The sequence below is a fragment of the Pseudorca crassidens genome, chromosome 20 (assembly GCF_039906515.1).
Source record: "Pseudorca crassidens isolate mPseCra1 chromosome 20, mPseCra1.hap1, whole genome shotgun sequence".
NCBI classification, from domain to species: Eukaryota; Metazoa; Chordata; class Mammalia; order Artiodactyla; family Delphinidae; genus Pseudorca; species Pseudorca crassidens.
This window is the reverse complement of record NC_090315.1, coordinates 15,251,645-15,272,832: the sequence shown is the minus strand read 5'-3', so window position 1 is coordinate 15,272,832 and position 21,188 is coordinate 15,251,645. Positions and strand designations below refer to the sequence as shown.

The window sequence follows — 21,188 nt, the reverse complement described above, 5'->3', positions numbered from 1 at the left end:
CACCCTGCCCTGTGCTTTCCGTTCATCCCTCATTGAACCCTCACAGCCTCCTGTGAAGCCAGTGGTGGCGTTCCCATTTTCCAGAAGAGTCACTCCATCTTGCCATGCATTCGGTCATTGCTCTTTTGGGGGGGGCGGGGTTTGAGCACCCGCCACCAGCCCAGCGCTGTTCTAGGTGGCAGAGAGCAAGCGGAGCGGAGGGAGCGCATGCTTCCAGTGAGGGGGAGATGGGCAAACAAACTACTAAATGGAGAAGTGAATTGAAGCCAAGTTTTCTCCAAAGCTAGTATTCTTCAGTAGGATTCAAGGAGCTACTATGAAGTGATTAGGAATACAGGCTCACATTCCAGCCTCATCTCTTCCGGGCTCTATGTGACCTTGGGCTAGTGACACTCCCTCGCTCCCTCGCAGAGCTTCTATTTCCTTATCTGTAAAATGAGGATCTGGGTAGGACCTCTATCAGTCAAGATTGTACTCTGCTACAAGTAACAGAAAGCCAGGGAGCAGCGACATAAATAAGGCAACTAGTCTCTGTTGCACATGAGAAGGAAAGGGAGTGTGGGTGGACCAGGGCAGAGCCACTGGCTGGGAGAATGGGCTCCGTCTGAATCCTTGTGCTGCCGTCCTCAATTCAGCCTCACAATTACAAGATGGCTGCCACACCTCCAGATATGGTATCCACATTCCAGGAAGGAGAATGATGCAAAGGTTGTGCTGCTTTTTATTGGAAAGCAGTAGCTTTACCAGAAGGCCCCTTCACCCATCCCCAGGAGACTTCGGCTTAACCTCTCGTTGGCCAGAATGGGACCCATATTTAGCCATAGCTGCAAGGGAACCTGCAAAAGCAAGCTTTTTGGATGGGCATCCTGCTGCTCCAAACAAATTCAGACTTCTCTCAAGGAAGAAGAGGAGAGTGGGTTTGGATTTGACAACCAGCAGTGATGTCCATGCAGCCATGAGCGTGAAGCATTCAGTGTCGTGCTTAACACGGGAGCAGGCCCGGGTAGAGGGTCACAGTATTCTCACACTGAAGGCCTGAGTTCTTGCTCTTGTTATCAAGAAGCACAACCACTTTGTGCCCAGTTTCCTCATCTGCCCCCTGGGAGTGATTCTCCTTGCCTTAGGGTCAACTGAGCAGCACACTTGTGGAAGCCTGGCTGGGAAGGATTTTGAAATACATCCCACCTAGTAAGAGGGCGGGGACTGGCTTTTGTTTGGAAAACTGTCAGATTTCTTAAAGCTGAGTCCAGCCCTACCAGGTGACTGTCAGCCCAAACACAGTGCCCTGTAATGGCTCATTTGTTCATCGGTGTTCCCCTCTGGTCTGAGCAGTGTAGGTGTGAGAGCAGGAGGGGTGACCTGCATCTCTCTGACCTGTACCCACCTGGTACTCCGTTTAGGACTGAATGCCCTGGAGCTCCTCTTCATGTGAGGAAGCAACCAAATCGTCTCCAGTCTACCTGCTTCTTTATGTCAGCACCACCCCTGTTCTGGGCCAGGCCACTCCTGCGCTTCCCAGGGACGGCTACCCCAGCTCCCAGTGGGACTACACTGTGCTGCTCATCGGGTTCATCAGCTACGCGGCAGGCAGATCGGGTCACTGCCTCCTAAACCTGCAATGGAGGGCAACTCCCGACTCCTAAATACTCCAGGGCCTTTGCACTTGCTGTTCATCTGTACCCCTCACCTGCTACCACCCCTTTCCCTGCTCAACTTCGAATCCTTCAGGACTTAAACACCACTGCTTCTGAGAAGCCTTCCTTGACCAACCACACCCTGTTCCTGTCCTCTGTCAGTTTATCCTTTCTTTGCATTGTTTATGCTGACATGCGTATTTGGTAAGGGCACTTAATTTATATGCGTCTCCCCCTCCAGCCATAGGGCAGAGAGGGGCTACCTCATTCGCTGCTTTATTACGTAGTCAGATTTCAGGAAACATTCATCTAATGGATGGAAATCAATTAAATGAATGAAAACTTACTGCTTTTTCCCCTTGATTTTGAAAACATGTTCATTAAAGGCAATTTGGGAAAATATAGGAAGGTATAAAGAACACGTTTTCAAAAATCAGTGGTAGTCCCAGCACCAAAACGTAACCCCAGTGAACATTTCAGAGGTTTTTTTCCAATCTTTTTTCTGTGACTGCATCCTTAATGTCATAAGGATGTGCGGTAATTTATTTAACCATTCTGTTGTTGGACGTTGAAGTTGGACCTTTTTTTTCCCCCCCTTTATAACCAATGCCGTGAATTTCTTTGGGATCAATTTCCAGAAGCAGCACTGCTGGTTCAGAGGGTAAGAACATTTTTAAAAGCTGTTGCCAGATTGCCTCTAAAAGGTTTCCACCAACTGTGACCATTTAAAAAAAAAAAAAAGTTTGTTGTCCTGGAAGTGAGTTGCTGATTTCCTAGTGTCCTGGCTTCCTTTGAGCTCACAGAGAGCCCCCGCCCTAGTCTCCTAAGGGCCTGGTGCCCCCTTCCAGCCTGTCTTCCTCTGCATTGGCCTTGGTCTGAGTACCCATCCTGCGTGCAGTCCTGGGGCAGGATGTTTGATCACAGTGTTGTTCAAACAGAGCTGCAGGCCCTCCCCAACTGTCAGCCAGTCCATGGGCCCGAGAGGAGGCTGGGTACCCAGTCTAGGGTCAGGAGCCCTTCTAGTGCTCAGTGGTATCACTGCAGGGGCAGGGCTGGCATGCATGCTCCTTACGGCAGCCTGGCCCCATAGCCTTATGCCCTGGAAGCCCTCCTGTATTTCTCAGGTGGGCGCCAGTCCCTCCCACTCTGTCCCCTGCTGTCACTTGGTGAGTTGTCCAGAAACTGCTGCTATGAGATAACCCTGCCCTCCCTGCCTGCCCCCTGCCCCCACCTCGGGGCTAGGAGGAAGTACACGTTCCCCCAGCCTGCCCAGGTTGTTTGTGTTCATACAGGCGATGTGGCCCTGCAGGTTCTAGGAAGTGGAAACCTTTTATAGCAGAGAAAGTGAGCCAGGAGAGTGAGAGTGACTGGGGTGGCTGTGTGTGTGTGTGTGTGTGTGTGTGTGTGTGTGTGTGTGTGTCTGTTTGTATGCACTGCACACAAAGGCATGAAACTGATTCTCAGGTCTTCAGAGTGGGTCTGCAAAGATCAAACAACTGAGACTTTTAAATTGTTTACTTGTTTTTAAAAATTACATATATAATACAAGAGTACGATCTCATTTTAAAAACCAATTCATACAATGCAAAAGACGTTTAAAAACTTTGTTACTGGGAAATGTAACACATGCACAGGGAAGTACATCAGATGTAAATATACAGTTTAGCAAATAATTACAAGGCAAGCATTCCTGTAACCCCCAGATCAAGAAGAGAATCTTGCCAGAACCCGCAGAAGCCACTCCCTCCCCCAGAAGCCACTACTCTCAGGACTTCCGTTCGCCATTTCTTGCTTTCGAAGTTGGGTCACCTGTGTGAACAACCCTGCGTAACATGGTTCCATTTTGCCTGTTTTTGAACTTTATAGAAGTGGAATCATAACCCATATTATGTTCCGCGTCTGGCTTTTTTTTTTGCTCAGGATCATGTCTGGGAGCTGCCTCCTGGTTTTGATATCAGTGCATTTCTGGTATTAAAGCTCGTTTTCATTGATGTACAGACAAGCCTTACGAATTCTCATGTTTGTGCATTTTGTTTGATGAGTATTAGAAAAAAATAATGACTCCAACACTGATATTATTAAGCCTTTAATAAACGAGTTGGTTGAAAGGACCGTCTTAAGTAAATAATAGTACAGGTGGTCTGTTAAGTAAATAACAGTACAGGTGGTCTGCGATTGTGTCAGTGGAGGTATGTGACTTCGGGAAGTTTGGGAGCTTCAGGGTCTAGGACAGGATGATCACATGTACACACATGCCACTCCCCTCCCTGGGGTCACTGCTTACAGCTGGAGCTCAGCCTTTCAGATTTTAGCTCTGTGTTGACCTAGGTGGCTATATAGATATAAAATAGGTAGCTGGGGATTTTTTTTTAATACTAATTTTTTTTTTTTTTTGGTAAGAGGGTGTGCCATTCTTCTAAATTACTTCTTGGGATTTCTGAGTTTGTTCTCTGATTAAAGCAGCCAGTTTCCTTATAAGATTGTATACTTCAGGAGGGGGGTGAGACTGGATATATATACATATATATGGTCTTGGCCTGCAGATGTTGGGAACTTGGAATCTGGAAGGGAGTTAACAGAGGGACCAGGCAGAGGCTGCCAGCCTGGAGCACATGACCAGTGGTGAGTTAACATGGGATTGTGACCCGGGCCTGAGATGTGCACGGCTGTGGTGTGGCCATCTGTGCGTGCACATGTGTGAGAGAGACACACAGAGGAACAAGGGCAGGGACATGGAGAGACAGGAACAGGGACACAGAGGTAAAGGAGAGACACAGAAGCATGGGACCAGTTGGCTGGCTAACTTGCTGGGTGGCTGGTTGGTTAGTCGGCTGTCTGGCTTGGTGGCTGACTGGGTGTCTGGTTGGTTTTGGTTTTGGGGTGTTTTTTTTTTTATGGACTCAGGAAATCCAGGACTCCCTGGACTGTGGAGGGCTTCCCCTGATCTCGGCGCTGCTGTGAACCTAGGGATAGAGAGATTAACAGTGGCTGCAGGCATTTGGGTGTCTGATCGCCCCTCCCGCCATGAAGGTACTTTGAGTGCAGCTGCTTTGTCTTCATTATTATTGTGTTCTGTTTTGTCTTGTTTTGTATTTTTCTTTAATCCTGGATGAGGATGTACGAGTGCTTATTATGTGCCATTACTGTGGGGAGTGGGGCCTTACGGGAACATCTTGGGCTCCTCCAGCAGTCCAGTGAGGTGGCACTGTTATCCTCTCTGGTCTGCGTTGGGGCCGGGATTTAATCCCAGGAGATCTGACTCCAGAGCAGAAGCCTAACTTCTGCCATAAAATTACCCAGGGACAGAGGGCAGGCACTTATCAAAGACCCACCATGTTCACGGCTCTATCCCTGCTTTTTAGAGATGACAGTAGTTACGATGGCCTTAGAGTCACCCACCTGGGTTCGAGCCCCACCTCTGCCTTTTCCCTCACTGGGTGATCTCAAACAGGTAACTTGCCGCTCTGAGCCTCAGTGTTCCTTTCTGCAGTGTGGGGCAGAATGGTAGAGCCTTCCCCCTGGGAGGCCGCATGGGTTGAGTTAGGGCCAGGTGTGAGGCCAGTGCTTCTTAGCGGGGCTGCCGTTGTTAAGTGTAGCTGAGGGAACTGGACCATGGGAGCAGGCCTCCAGCCTGGGCTCCTGGCTCCGTAAGTGCCAGATTTTGCTCTCACTTTTGACAACTTGGACTCCTGTCCGTGAGTGGTCTCAGGACAGACTCTGGAGTGAGTCAGAGTTCAGAGTTCTGAGACCCAGGTTCAGACCCCTGCTCCTCTGACCTTGGGCAAGTAATGTCCCCTCTCAGAACCTTGCTTTCCCCATTCTGAATTGGAGGCGATGAGAACACTGCCTCCACTGGTCACTAGGAAACTTGAATTCAGTGTTTTGTGGCACGGACTCTGCAGGGGGGCCTGGCACTCTGGATGGGGGAGGGGGGCAGTTAGGATGGTTACTGTTGGCAGCTGGGTGCCACCCAGGATAACAAGGCCCAGCTATGTGTGTCCCCCTCACCCCCCTCCCCTCCCACCACGGGGAGCCTTCCTGGCCGCGGTGTCCCTGGTGGGCTCCACTGCTCCCCGCCCCTCACCCCAGAGTCGTCCTCAGGTGAGGACAGGCAGAGCCCGAGACACCTCCAGCCTGGCCCCCCAAGAGCAGGATGGAAAGAACAGGGCTTTAACAGATGTTCTTTGCCAAGGATTCCCTGGCTCTGTTTAATCAAGACTGTCAAATATTGATTTAATCTCTAGACCCAACAGATGTGATCTTAGCAGGTTTCAGTGGCAATTAGCTGGGATTAGTTAGCAAGTCAGGCTCCAAGCTGACAAGACAACCATCTTCTAAAGGAAGTTTGGCCTGGCTACAGGAGTGAGCCCTGCGGGGGAACGTACTGCATATTTAACCACCAGTCCGACCTGGGCAGCAGCAGCCACGAGAGCAGCCTCAGAAGTGGGGTCCTGGAAGCCTCTGTGGGCCCAGCGTTGCCCCACACAGTGATAGCGGGAACACTCGGGGTTTTGAGGCAGCAGCCGTAGACCAAAAAGCTTCAATATCAAAATAAACGGCATGGCCATACCAGTGCATGTGGCTTGACATTGGGCCTGGCTAGAGCCAGGAGATCCCTCGAGGAATGTCCAGCTCCCTGGAGCAGGGGTTGTGCCCCTGATTAAGTCTTCCCAGGAGGGGCTCCCCTGACCTCAGAGGCCCGTAGCCCAGCTCTGTCACTGTATCCCCACTCCACGAGCATGGCTGCAGCTCCTGGGTGGGCCTGGTGCATGTGCCTGTACTTCAGGAAGCATCCTTTTTTTTTTTTTTTTGTGGTACGCGGGCCTCTCACTGTTGTGGTCTCTCCCGTTGCGGAGCAGAGGCTCCAGACGCACAGACTCAGCGGCCATGGCTCACGGCCCCAGCCGCTCCGCGGCACGTGGGATCTTCCCGGACTGGGGCACGAACCCGTGTCCCCTGCATCGGCAGGCGGACTCTCAACCACTGCGCCACCAGGGAAGCCCAGAAGTAACCACTTTTAATGGTTTGGTGGATGTCTTCCTAGACCCTTTCTTGTACGTTTTATAGAATTTACGTATATACACGCTCACACTAACAAAATCTGTCCCCCTCTTATTTAAACCAAATGGGGTCATGCTACACAAACTATTCCACAACTTGCTGCTTTTCCTTCCCAAGTGGCAGCATAGAGTAAAAGAGTATAAGGTAGGAAGCTGGATAGCCTCGGTTCAAATCCCAGTGCTACTGGATTCTAGCTGAGTGACCTTGGGCAAGTTACTCAGCCTCTCTGGACTGAGTTGCATTGGCTTTAAATGAGCATGGTCCCTCAGGCTTGTCACGAAGATTAAATGGGTGAATGTGTGTAAGCATTTCACCTGGTGCACAGTAAGCACTCGGTAAGTATGAGCCATGCTCATTCCCTTCAGGCCGTGTGGACAGTCTGCATGCACGACACCACATGGTGCTACCTCACTGTTTGTCACAGCTGCGGCACCTTCCCTGGAATAGAGGCACCCAGTTCACTTAACCCATCCTCTGCTCGTGGGCATTGGGGCTGTTCCCAGCGCTTCCATATTACAGCAGTGCGGCAGTGTGAGCACCCCTGCGGTTGAACCACCTTGAGTCTGTCTTTCAAGGTGCGAGAAAGACTGGGGTGAATATCCGAGGAAGAGATTCCTAGAAGGGGAATTGCTGGATACAAATAAAAACAATATGCACACCTACATTTTCAATGCATAATTCCAGTTCATTCTTCCTATTTCCCCAAGGGGAAAAAACCGATACCGATTTAACTCTGACTTGTGTGGGACCCTCACCTGTTTTGAGCGTAATAGCTGTACATGGCTGCCCTTGCCCCTGTGGGGACTGCCCTTGACTCCTAGGTAGGAATGTGGAGCCCTCCTGGATGCCTGGGAAAGTTTAAATTAGAAACACCCATCCGCTAGGCTCTGACATTAAATATGAAAGTGCAGGTTCTCACAGTGTGATACTGTGATATAATGAGAAAAATATTTTGGTCTTCATTCAGGTTCCTGGCACAAGAGCTTCTAAAACCCTTGGAATTTCCTGAGAGATATGGGTGATACCATCTTTTGTTATTCAAAATAAGCTCCTTTGAACAGTACCTGAGTTTATGCTAAAGAGGTGACTCTTGGTGGAACCCTGAATATCTTCAGGATGGGGCTGGTTGCCAGAGGAACCAGCCACGTGATTAGAGGCTTGGGACTTTCAGCCCCACCCTCCTGACCTCTGGGAAGGGAGAGGGGCTGCAGATTAAATCACCAATAGCCAGTGATTTAATCCATCAGGCCTTCATAACAGAACCTCCATGAAGCCCTAAACAACACGGTTCAGAGAGCTTCTAGGTTGGTGAACGCATGCACATGCTGGGAGGGCGGCACACCCCAAACTCCACAGGAACAGAAGCTTCTGCACTCAGGACCCTTCTAGACCTCATCCTGTGTATCTCTTCATCTGACTGTTCATCTGTATCCTTTATAATAAACCAGGAGTAGTAAGTAGTGTTTCCTGAGTTATGTGAGCTGTTATAGCTAATTATTGAACTTGAGGAGGGGGTCGTGGGAACCTCTGATTTGTAGCCAAGTCAGACAGAAGTGTGGGTAACCTAGGGACCCACTGCTTGCAGTTGGGGTCTGAAGTGGGGACGGTCTTATGGGACTGAGCCCTTTACCTATGGGGTTTGTGCTCACGCTGGGTAGTTAGTGTCAGGATTGAGTTAAATTGTGGGACACCCAGCCCTACGAGAATTGCTTGGTATGGAAAACCCACACATTGGGTGTCAGGGTTGCTGAGCATACGAAACATATCACAGTAGTACATGGCCACGGTCAAGGCCCTGCTCATTGTTCTTTGGGCTGATGGAGCAGTCTCTGCCATGATACTTTCTAATGAGATTTCCATCCACCTTGTTTCCTGGGGGAGCTCTAAAGTGGTCCTGTGTATGCTCAGGTTTCCAAAAAAGTGGGGAAAGATATAGCGGGGAGGAAACAGATTCTTAATCTGAAATCTGCTGAGGTGTTGCTGACATTCCAGAGCTTTGTCCTTATGAATTGATTTCAAAGATACTTGCGTCATTCATGTATTCACACGACACACCCATTGGACCTGCTGTATCTTTTATTTAGAGCATAGGTGTGGGAGCCAGACTGTCGAGGTTTGAATCCCAGCTGTGTGACTTGGCCATGTTACCCTTGCCTCATCTGTAACACAGGCATGCTAGGGTCCCTACTTAATAGGGACACACAAGTTAATACACCCCACGAGGGTAGCCCCGTACCTGGCCCATCAGGAGAACTCGTAAGTATTGGCCTTATTGTTATAAGCATCACCACCATATCGTTCCTCTCCTCTACCCGACCCATGTGGCGAGAACAAACTTTAGACCTCAGTCCACGACAGACTTGGAGCTGTTCAAGGTCTAAGGAGAGCAAAAGATACTCAGAGGCTTAAAAATCCTGTGGGCTAACTCTCGTAGTCGAGAGTGTGTGCAGTCCAGAGCCCTGGGAGCTCAGGGAGGGGAGGACAAAGGTGATTCTGCCTGGGGTGTGGAGGGGCTGGCGGGAGGCGTGCTGGCCAGCAGCACCGGGGGCGAGGGGCGTGGACAAGGCTCCCTGGAGCGGCAGTCCCCTGAAGTACCTCCTGCAGTGGTCACAGTGCCCTTCAGACCAGTAATTGTCACCAAAGGTGACCCTCTCAGCCTGTGAACCACCTGGTCCTCCCCAGACCACACCCCGCCTCCAGGGCCTCTCGCACACCTGCCCTCCTGCCCCTCTGCCTGGGCCCGCTGTGGCCAGTGTGCTCACTCCCTCTGACATTTGTGGCCTCTCGAGGCTTGGTGTCAGACGCTCCTCTCTTTGCTCTGTCCATTTCTTCCTCTCTCCTCAGCCCTGGCTACATGTTGGAATCAGCTGCAGAGCTTTTAAAAGACACTCAGGGGCTTCCCTGGTGGCAGTGGTTGAGAGTGCGCCTGCCGATGCAGGGGACATGGGTTCGTGCCCCGGTCCGGGAAGATCCCACATGCCGCGGAGCAGCTGGGCCCGTGAGCCATGGCTGCTGAGCCTGCGCTCCGCAACCGGAAAAAAAAAAAAAAAAAAAAAAAGACACTCAGGCCTGGGCGCCACCCCAAACCAGCTGATCCAGACTCTCTAGGGGTGGGGTGTGAACACCTGTATTTTTATTAAGCTCCTCGGTGCCTCTAATGGACAGCTGGGGGAGAGAACCACCGTCTCAGACAACCCAAGAGAGCCTTATATATGGGCCGCTCCCAGCTTTCCTGCCCCAGCACGTCAGCCTCGCTCATCAGCACACCTGGGGCACGGCAGGCGCCCTCTCTTGATGCAGACCCCAGGTCAGAGGGCACCCCCTCTCTGAGCCTTCAGGGTGGGACCTCCTCCCAACCTGTCACAGCATTACATTTTATTTCTTTATATGGCTGACTACCCTTTGAAGTTCCCTTGTTTTCTGTCTTTGTTTACTTATTTCTCTGGCTTCCTTCTACTGGAAGTAAGTTCTTAAGGGGTGGGGATCGTGGTCTGCCCTGCTCAGGGCTATATCTTCAGCTCCTATAACAGCACATAGTAGATGCTTTAAGAAATTTATTGAATAAATTAATGGATTTTAAGTGCTTAGTGTTTGTGGAATAAATGAGTTATACATGCCTAGTAAATGGTGAATAAGTGAATAAGTTTTTAGTGCTTTTTTTGACTGAATGAATTTTTTGGACTGAATGATTTGTAAGAACGTGATAGATGTGGGAATTCCCTGGCGGTCCAGCGGTTAGGGCTCCGCGCTTTCACTGCCAAGGGCCCAGGTTTCATCCCTGGTCGGGCAACTAAGATCCCACAAGCCCTGCAGTGTGGCCAAAAAAAAAAAAAGAATGTGGTAGGTGTTTGTTATATGAGTGAGTGAATGAATGAATGAGTTTTAAGGACTAACTAGTTCTTTTTTTTTTTTTTTTAATTTATTATTTTTGGCTGCGTTGGGTCTTTGTTGCTGCCCTCAGGCTTTGTCTAGTTGTGGCGAGTGGGGGCTACTCTTCGTTGCGGTGTGCGGGCTTCTCATTGCAGTGGCTTCTCTTGTTGCAGAGCACGGGCTCTAGGCGCACAGGCTTCCATAGTTATGGCGTGCAGGCTTCAGTAGCTGTGGCTCGCAGGCTCTAGAGCGCAGGCTTACTAGTTGTAGCGCACTGGCTTAGTTGCTCCGCGGCGTGTGGGATCTTCCCGGACCAGGGCTCGGACCCATGTCCCCTGCATTGGCAGGCAGATTCTTAACCACTGCACCACCAGGGAAGCCCAAGGACTAACTAGTTCTTACTGGACAAATGAATGACTTGTATGTGCCCCGAAACTACTGAATCGCCACTGTGTCCCTGGAGGAGTTATTGTTCTCCATGAGCCTCTGAGAGTAGCCCTCAGACTTGGTGCCACAACGCTGAGCTATCCAGAGCTCACGGGTCCCACTGAGCCCCCATCACAATGACTGGGTCGTGTTTCCATAAAGGAGAAACATCTGGAGTAGACCAGGGCAGCCCTGGACACAGAGGCTGTATAGGATGGAGGCCCTGGATGCCTACTTAGCAACCCTCTCATCTAAGGCCTGTGAAGGGGCAGCACACATACACACACACACACAGACACTGTCTCTCCCCCCAACACATTACTTTCAGCTTCTTCCCAGGGGCAGACACACTTGGGCACCAAGCAAGCCCTACCTACCCTCAGGTCACGGACCCCAACTGAGACGGTGCTTCCTGGTCCAGAATGAAGTCATTCATCCACTCATTTATTTAGCAGATATTTATTAATGGCCTACTGTGCGTCAGGCTTGTGCCACAGGTGCAGGCAGTGACTCACATTCAGTGCCTCACAAACTTCACATATGGGAAACAATTAATTACGTGGTAAATTACTTACATATATGTATATATTTTTAATATTTATTCATTTTTGTCTGCATTGGGTCTTAGTTGGGGCATGCAAGGTCTTCCTTGTGGCATGCGGGCTCTTCATTGTGGCGCGTGGGCTTCTGTCTAGTTGTGGCAGGCGGGCTCCAGAGTGTGTGGGCTCTGTGGTTGCGGCACGCGGGCTCTTTAGTTGAGGCACGTGGGCTCAGTAGTTGCAGCGCGTGGGCTTAGTTGCCCCGCAGCATGTGGGATTTTAGTTCCCCAGCCAGGGATCGAACCCAGGGATCAAACCCATGTCCCCTGCATTGGAAGGCGGATTCTTAACCCTGGACCACCAGGGAGGTCTCTACTTACATATATTGATGCAGGTACCACCAAAGGGAAATGCAGAGAGCTCAGGTTGGGGATTGAACTGGTTGGTGAGAAACGAAGCTTAGGTGGAGAAAGTGTCATTTGTCCTGAGTCTTGAGAAAGAATTACCTAGGTAAAGGAAGGCGAGCAGGAATGGCATGTACAAAGGTCCTGAGACAGCAGGGAAGATGGGTGTGAGGGGAACTGAAAGAGGGACATTGTGGCCTGGGCTCCAAGAGCAAGGGGAAGAGGAAAGGGAGCCTGGAGGACTGAGAGGAAGATTTTGAATTTTTTTGTGTGGAAAAGGGCCCTTAGGAGCACAGGAACAGAAGCAGAGACACCAGTGAGGCTGTGGTGTAGTGAACCGGTGAAAGTCACAGCAGCTCAGACCAGAGGGCTGGTGGGAGAGAAAGATGGATTCGGATATGCTGTGGGGAGAGTCAACAGGACATGGGGTGGTGAATTGGACGTGTGGAGTGAGGGAGAGGAAGTGTGAAGGATGACATTGACGTTTCCAGTTTGAGCCCTTGGGTGGAAGTAAGTGCCTTTTGCTGAGATGCAGAGGAAGCAGATGGCCAGTTGCATTCCTGTTCTGACAGATATTCTGGTGTACCACCCTGCTGACATCTCTTGTCTTGATTTGGCCAATAAAATGTAGTTTGCAGAAGTGACACGTGTCATTCCTGAGCAGGAACTTTAAGGGCCATTGCATGGTTCAACCATGTCTTTTCCCTCTGAGATTGGCAGGGTCTCAGGTGAAGGGCTACTCCCTCAACTGGGAACAAAGCTGACATGAGCGGGGCCCTTGGCCAACCCATGATGGACATGCAGTATGAACAAGAAACAAACCCTTGCTGTGTAAGCCTCTGAGCACTTGGGGTCCTTTGTTAGTGTAATGTAGCTCAGCCCGTCCTGACTGTCCTGAGAAGGGGCAAGTTTTGTGGTTGGGAGAGGTCAAGAGTCAGTCTGGGAATGTTCAGTTTGCAGTGCATATGAGATACAGACATGGTGGTGTCAAGTAAGCAGGTAAGTACCTGAGTTTGGAACTCAGAAGAGCAGTTGTATCTGGAGATCATTTGTTGTGTGTCACCACTGAAGAAAAGGAGAATCACGAGGCGCAGGAGGCTGCCTGTGATCACTGGGAGGGCTGGTGCCTGAGCTCAGGACTGCCTCACTTCAGGAATGAAGCAGCTGGGGTCAGTCCCAACTCTGCCACCTCACAGTCAATATGGTCTGGGACACATTCCTTCCTTCCTGTTTCCTCGTGTGTAAGCTGGAGATAATAATGATATCTACCTCATGGAGCTGCTGTGAGGGTTAAGAGAAATAACAAATGTCGGGTGCTTAGACAAGGACCTGGACCACAGAAGGGTCATACGTGGTAGCTGTTGTTACAGATGTTGTTTTGTTGTTGTTTTGTCATGTAACTAAAATGTCCAGAGGTGGGAAGTGGAATCGGGTTGGCTTCAGGTCCAGGCTTGATGTAGAGACTCAAATGATGACTACAGCCCCCAGATGGTCTGTAACTCTCAGCCCCTTTCACAGATGGTTCTCCCCTCATGGTCACAAGATGGCTGCAGTGATTCCATCTTTCACATCCTCTCTGGCTCGGGGTAAAAGGGAAAAGCACAGTCTTCAGCCCCAGCACTTCTAGCAAAGACATCACTAGGTCTCTGGTTCTGATTGAGTTGTGTGATTTGTTCCTGACCTTGAGAAGAAGCCCTCCTCTAGCCCATTGGGTGGAGGTCAGAGCGGGCAGGTTCTCAAAGGGAAATCTGGGCTGTTGTTGGAAAAAGGAGTCATGGAGGCTAGGGGAGCAAACTACAAATGTCTAACACTGGAAGGCTTGTGTTTTTCCCTTTTCCTCTGCTCTGTGAGGTTCTGGCAGATATTGTGACCCCACAGAGCAGGGCCCTTCAGAGCCAGGACACTGGGGCCATGCTGCTGGCCTGTCCGCCTGCTGTTCTAGCCTCCAGGCTTTGGGGGCCTGATAAGGAAACATCCTCTCAGGTCAGAGTTCCCCAGCTTCTTTACAAATGACAGTCTGGGAGCTCTTACACAGATACACCATTAGTTGCCCGCTCTTCTAACAGACCCTGATGTTTTCTGGGAACCAGTGTGGCCAGCCCCAGGGATGAGTCCTCAGTGGCCCATGGGCAATCAGGATGATCATAGACTCTGGCTGGCTTCACCAGCTTCTCTGGCAACCGGAGTGGCCATACGGGACCACATCCTGGCCAATGAGACATAAAAGAATGTCTGTGGAGGGAGGGGCAATGTTCTGGCAATGTTCTCCTTCCTGATTAGGGTCAGATCGGTAAGAACACTCTTACATCATCCCTTTCTTTACCCCTCGCCAGTAGTTCAGTGAGAGGCATGGCTGTGGCTGCCAGCTTGTGACCACAGGGCCACAAGCCAAAGATGTAAGCCAGCAGCACACTGCGGGACGGCAGTGGGGGAGAAAGAGAAAACGCCTGACGTCATTTCCCTGTACCAAGCGTGGAGCTGCCATATCTGGCCTCCTTGTTACATGAGATAATGAAGTGTCTTCATTGCCCAAGACACCATTGGACGGTATTGTTACTTGCAGCCAAATGCCTCCCACCTGACTCACCCACTGTCGCTTGCTTCTCATTGTGCCACTGCCTTGGCCCCATTTGTTCCCCTCCACCATCCACAGGTGCCTTCTTTGCACACAGCACCGTGTCTTAGTCAAGGTCCTCAGATGCCGGCAGCAAAAGCCTTGCTTGACAGTCTTGGGCAGAGGCAGATTTATCAGTGGCTTACAGAATCAACAGGAGGCCAGAGGAGCAATTGTAGAAAACAGGCAGGAGCCAAGCAACACTGGAAGAAAGGAACACCAGGGCCCCTAGCAAGTGACATGTAGGAAAAGTCAGATCCACATCCCCCGCTACTGCAGGACACCCTCCAGCCTTTTATGCTCTGCTGAGGTCCTGTGCCCACCCCTGGCTGTGCTTCTGTAATTGCGGGGAAGAACTCCTGCCAAAGATATGCGAAGGAACGGTGATAATAGCAGGGACCATGAGGTAGATGGTATTATCCCCATTTTACGGATTGAAATTGAGTCACAGTTTCAGTAACCAGTCCGTGGCACACCAGTATCTGAACCCAGGCAGTCTGGCTCTCATAACAAGAGGTTCCCCATCAGGAAGATCAGAGTGCTTCTAGGAAGAGGGAGTTCGACAGAGACAGCTAGAAAGGGACCAGTGTGCACCGGTCCCTGAATCCCAGAGAGGCTGTGGGTATCATACACTCAGTCTGTGAACGTCACAAGGAGACTCAGCTGCACCTGCTCGGGGAAGGGATTTGTGCAGAGACTGGGGCCTCAAGAACATCTGTGTGTTTTCATAGAAGGGAGCAAAGCGAATTGGGGGTTTCCGACTGAGCTGAAACAAAATGCCATCAGCAAAGCCCATCTGTCAGAGGTGTTTGCACAAGCAAGTCAGGGTCGCATCGGGGCCACTGCGTTTCCCAGCCAGCCCAAACGTGACTTCAAAGGACTAATCCTCTGCCAGGCTGACCCAAGGGCACAGCTGGGCTGCCAAGCGGCGCCAACAGTGCCCTCAGCTGGTCGGGATACCCCAGCCTGGCCTGGGATCCGGGGCCTAGCAGAGTTTGGGGCTGCCCTCAGGCCCTCATCTCTGGCGAAGCTGAAGACCAGTCACCGAAAGTCACAAACCAGCAGCCCCTGCTCAAATCAGGCCCACATACTTACTTTGTTGGCCCTCGTTGTGGTGTGTGTTGGTAATTCATCTGTTGACTAAGAATACATGTAAGTAATGCAAGTGGTAGCCAGTGGTGTGCAATAAAAAGTAAGGCTCCTTTCTGCCCCTTCTTCCAAAACACAGATCCTGGGGATACACAGTAGCTCACATTCTTTTTTTTTTATTTTTTTTAACATCTTTATTGGGGTATAATTGCTTTACAATGGTGTGTTAGTTTCTGCTTTATAACAAAGTGAATCAGTTATACAAGCTCACATTCTTATGGGGGGAGGGAGGCCAGGAATAAATCAGAGACATAAGTGAGTATAAGTACTAAAGAAAATAAATGAAGCAGGGATGGGGCTGGGAGTGGAGAGGAAAGATACCCAGTTTCCCTCCCCAGGGGCAACCACCATGAGCAGTTTCTTGAAAGTCCTTTTAGAGGTCATCTCTGCATGTTAGTTTGTTGCTGTCGTAGCTGTTGTTTTTGTTTTTCAGGTTGGGAGATGTTGCATACAGTTCTAGATTCTGGTTTCTCTTGAAAAATCCCATGATCAGGCATCCACATGCCTGCAAGGCTTGTTTGCAGAAGCTGAGGCCCAGCTGCCTCTTTAGAGGACGCTCTGCTGTCCAGGTCCCCACGGCTTCACCTGGCCTCCATCTCCCCTAACCAGCCCAACCCTGGGTACTCTCCACTTTCCTGCCCCTTCTCTGCCACCTCCCCTGTATGCCTCCCTATGGTACCTTCAGGAATGCTCATGGGGAACCAGGAAGAGGGCGCTTTGCGCCCCAGCCCCACCTCTCCCCTCACCTGGTTCTCACTTTCTCAGAGGCTATAGGCTCCCCTTCTTTTTTGCTCCATGAATCTGCTTCATGCTTCCCCGGCGGTGCCTCTCTGCCAGCTAACTCCATACCTCTAGGCATGAGTTGTGAAATGCCTCCTACACGTGTACACGTGCGCGTACACACACACTCATACACGTGCTCACACAGGAGGCCTTCCACTTACTCAGAAAGCACCAACACTCACTGACTCACATGAGTCAGGCACATCACTCACAATGGCCATGTCCAGTTCCACATTCCAAGGGAAAGTAATTGTTAGTCACCTTGAGTCAGATGCCCAGGCCGACCCAGCACTCTGCTGCCCTGAATAAAATCAGTACTGTTGGCAGGAGAAAGAGGCACAGCTGCTGGGACAAGCAGCAGGTTCTGCCACAGGCCATGATCCACTTTCCCCTTCCTTCCCCACTGAGGGTTTCATCTTCCAGAAGCTCGGGGTAGAGACAAAGGGAAGTGATCCTGCAGAGTACTTTATGTTGCCGGGCAGAAGAAGAATGAACTCCCTTCCCCAGAGGTGCGCAAGTCAGGATGCACTAAACACATCAGGTCAGGTGGAGGCTGTCTGTTCGCTCATTCATACACTTGTGAACAAGTGTCCTGGACACTATTCCAGGAGCTGGGGCTACATCAGTGAACAACACAGATCGCCCTGCCGTTCTGGAACTGATAATTTAGTGATGGAGATAACCAGTAAATAGCAAACTAATTTCAATTAGTGGTAACCTCTAAGGAAAAAGAAGAGAGCAGAGTGACAGAGAAAGGCTCCTAGAGTGGTTTGGGAAGGCTTCATTAAAGAATGAATATCAAGTTAGGGAACCAGCCTGGTGAAGGACCGAGGAAGGATACCCACACATCCTGGATGGGGCCTGATATGTCAGAAGAACAGAAAAGAAGGCCAGTGTGATGGGAGAGGCACATCCCTTAGTTGGGGCTGGGGAGAGGCAACAGGGAGACTGGCCAGTCCTGTGGGGCTCATGAGCCAGTGGAAGGAATTTGGATTTTATTCTAATGCAGTAAGAAGCCACTGGGGACCTGTCAGCAAAGAAGCAATAGGAGCTGATCTGCCAGCTCTCATAGTATCAATATTTATTAATCACATAGATTTCTAGAGACATTCCCTCCCCCAAATCCACCAGTGCTCATGGTGACTCCTCCATCTTTTTCACTTCCTTTCTGGCGGGGTGGCTGGTCAGGTGGACTACAAAACAGATGGACAACCGTGCAGCCTCTGTGTACAACCACCAGTAGACAGGACTCATGGGGGGCAGAGGAACATGTGCAGTGACACCACAGGGAACAGTCAGCCAGATCCTGAAAGTGAGAAGCGCCGCAGGACAAGTGACCTCATTCCTTCCATAAGTAAATAGCATCAAGATGGGGGAGGGGGGGGTTGTAGAGTAGTGGAGACTTAAGAAATATATATGCCAAAGCAGGGTACAGATCTTGTTTGGATCCTGATTTGAACAAGTCAACTTTCAAAAGACATCTTTGAGACAGTGCGGGGAAATGTAATGCAGTTGGGGTATTACATGACATTAAAGAATTCTTATTTATTTAGATGGGTATGATAAAGGTATCGTGGTTACTTTTTTTTTTTTTGAAGGCCTTATATGCTAGCGATACAAGCTAAATTATTTATAGGTAAAATGGCCTGATGTCTGGGATTTATTCTAAAATATTGTGCCAAAAACAAAGTGGAGGAGTAGGGGAACAGATGAAACAGGAATGGCCAATAGTTAATAGTGTTGAAGCTGGTGGGGTGGCTTATCGTGTCCTCCTCTCTGCTTTGGGGTATGTTTGAAATTTTCCATAGTAAAACGGTTTTTGTGGTTTTGTTTGTTTTTAAATGAGTAAAGCTGTCAAAAACAAAAGGTCATTCTCTGGGAGCAGTATAACGTCACATCTCACCTTTGCCTTTTCTCCCTTTTCAGCATGGCAGGGAAGGCACCCCTGCAGCCTGCCAGCCCTCGCGCACACCTGCTGCTTGCTCGGCTCCGCTGAGCCACTCAGTCTGGAGGCCCCAGGACAGCGCCTGCCTCGTGAGGTTGTCCTGGCTCAGTTGTCCACAGCGATGGTGGAGAACTGGACTCCACAGGCTCACAACCTTCCCGACAGGCTTCAGGGGCCAGAATCCTTCATCCTGGGACTGGTGGCCCTGAACAATGGCTGAGGGCCAGGGGACCCCATAAAGTTAGTCTACAGCTTTCAGGGGCCAGTAGCACTCCAGTGCCCGTGGACTATGGCCACCTATCGGCCCATTCCCAACGATGGTGTGGACCTGGCCGTCAGCTGTGGGACCAGGGCAGCCGATGTCCTCCCCGGCCCGCACACAGGGGACTACGCTCCCATGGGATTCTGGGTCCAGAACGGCAGCATGCCCCAGGCTGTGGGTGAGAGCCCGGCCAGTGCCACCACCCGCCCCAGTCCCACCACCCCCGCGGTGCCCAAGATGGGCGTGCGGGCAAGAGTGGCCGACTGGCCACCCAAGCGGGAGGCCCTGAGAGAACAGAACAACCCCAGCCCCTCACAGGACACAGATGGCACAAAGGCCACAAAGGTGGCCCATTCCATGAGAAGCGTACAGAACGGACAGCCCCCCACCAGCACCCCGGCTTCCTCAGGGTCCAAAGCCTTGCACCGACTCTCCAGGAGAAGGTCTAAGGATGTGGAGTTCCAGGACGGGTGGCCCCGGTCCCCCGGCAGGGCCTTCCTCCCGCTGCGGCACCGCAGCAGCAGCGAGATCACCCTCAGCGAGTGCGACCTGGAGGACGCGGCGGAGCCCCGGGGCGCCCGGCACACGGGGGCGCTGCCGCTCTTCCGCGAGTATGGGAGCACGTCCTCCATCGACGTGCAGGGTGTGCCCGAGCAGAGCTTCTTCGACATCCTCAATGAGTTCCGCAGCGAGCAGCCCGAGGCCCGGGGTGCCCCGAGCCTCACTGAGCTCCTGCGGGCCGATCCCGGCCGACACGTGGCGGCGGGCGGCAGTGGAGCCAAGGGGGACGCCCGCAACGGGCAGCCTGCCAAGGACGGACTGCTGCCACTGCAGCCCATGAAGGAGAAGGAGAAGGCCCGGAAGAAGTCCACGCGGGGCCTGGGCGGTGGGGATGCGGTGGACTCGTCCATCTTCCGGAAGCTGCGGAGCAGTAAAGCCGAGGGCGAAGCGGCCCGGTGCCCCGGGGAGGCCGAGGACGGCCGGAGCCCCCCGGAGGCCAGCAGGCCGTGGGTCTGCCAGAAGAGCTTCGCCCATTTCGACGTGCAGAGTATGCTGTTCGACCTCAACGAGGCGGCCGCCAACCGGGCGTCCACGGCCCAGCGGCGGAACACGACCACCGGGGCCTCGGCCGCCTCGGCCATGGCGTCCCTCACGGCGTCGCGGGCCCACAGCCTCGGCGGCCTGGACCCCGCCTTCACCAGCACGGAGGACTTGAACTGCAAGGAGAACCTGGAGCAGGATCTCGGCGACGACAACAGCAACGACCTGCTGCTCAGCTGCCCGCACTTCCGCAACGAGATCGGCGGTGAGTGCGAGCGCAACGTGAGCTTCTCCCGGGCGGCCGCGGGCTCCACAGGCAGCAGCGGTGGGGGCGGCGGAGAGGGCCGCCCTCCGGAGCCCACCCTGAGCGCCTACCGCACGAACGCCAGCATCTCGGTGCTGGAGGTGCCCAAGGAACAGCAGAGGACGCAGAGTCGCCCACGGCAGTACAGCATCGAGCACGTGGACCTGGGCGCCCGCTACTACCAGGACTACTTCGTGGGCAAAGGTGAGGTGGGGGCAGACAGGTGGGCAGCACCTGGTCTCTGAGACTGTCACTGCTCATTCATTCGCTGCCAGGCCCTTCCTTGGGCACCGAGGGTGCAGAAAGACACAAGACCTCCCTCAGAGAGGGGCTGTGACGATGCAGGGTGTCCAGCCTCATGACACATGGGTAGCACTTTAAAACCCCGAGCTACATGAAGCAGTAGATATGCATTAACTTAGCAAATATGTGCTTGGGTCAGCTATGTGCCAGGGTACTTTCTAGAGCTGGGGGATACAGTATTGACCAGCTTGAAACAAAAACCTTGTCTTCCTAATGTCTTAGGGGGGTAAGACAAACAATAAAACTAGATAAATATGTAAGGTGTGGTGAGTGGCAAGTGCGGTGGAGAAAAGTAAAGCAGGGAAGAGGGAAACAGTGTCAGTGCTGGGAGTTGCATTTTCAGTAGGGAATGGTCAGGGAGGGCCTCCTAGTGAGTGCCCTTTGAGTACTGAGGTGAAGGAGGTGAGGGAGGGAGGCTTGTGGAGATTGAGGGCAGTGTTCCTGACACGGGAAACAAGTGCAATAGTCCTGGAACACTGGAGGAATAGGATGGAGGCCAGTGTTGCTGGGACAGAGTGACTGAGGGAGAGTGGAAGGAGCTGAGACAGGTGACAGGGGCAGATCATGTGGGACTTTGTGAGCCACAGTGAGGACTCTCACTTTTACCCTGAGTGAGATGGGGCCGCAGGAAAGTTCTGAACAGGAGAGGGCCTTGATCTGACTCAGGTATTCTCAGCCTCCCTCTAGGGAACAGGCTGTGGGGGCAGGGGGAGCTGGGAGACCGAGGAGGAGGCTGCTGCAATGGTCCAGGCAGGAGATGGTGATAGGGAGGTCTAGGGGAGCCTAGGAGGGGGGAAGAAGCTGGCAGGTTCTGGATTCCCTTTGACGGCGGAGCCGTTGATGTTTGGAGGGT

General features: G+C 51.9%; 1 protein-coding gene across 14 annotated transcripts in view; it reads left to right on the top strand.

Annotated features, from left to right (window-relative positions):
* Positions 1-21,188, top strand: part of SIPA1L3 (signal induced proliferation associated 1 like 3) — a 237,344-nt gene that overhangs the window by 120,952 nt on the left and 95,204 nt on the right. For all 14 annotated transcript variants that reach the window (XR_010939121.1, XR_010939122.1, XM_067719505.1 and 11 more), the window contains one exon: positions 18,407-20,236. Coding sequence is in view for 12 of the 14 variants with exons in the window: in XM_067719505.1 (XP_067575606.1) it covers positions 18,715-20,236 (1,522 nt within the window). In the remaining 2 variants the exon portion in view is untranslated. The remainder of the gene's footprint in view (positions 1-18,406; positions 20,237-21,188) is intronic.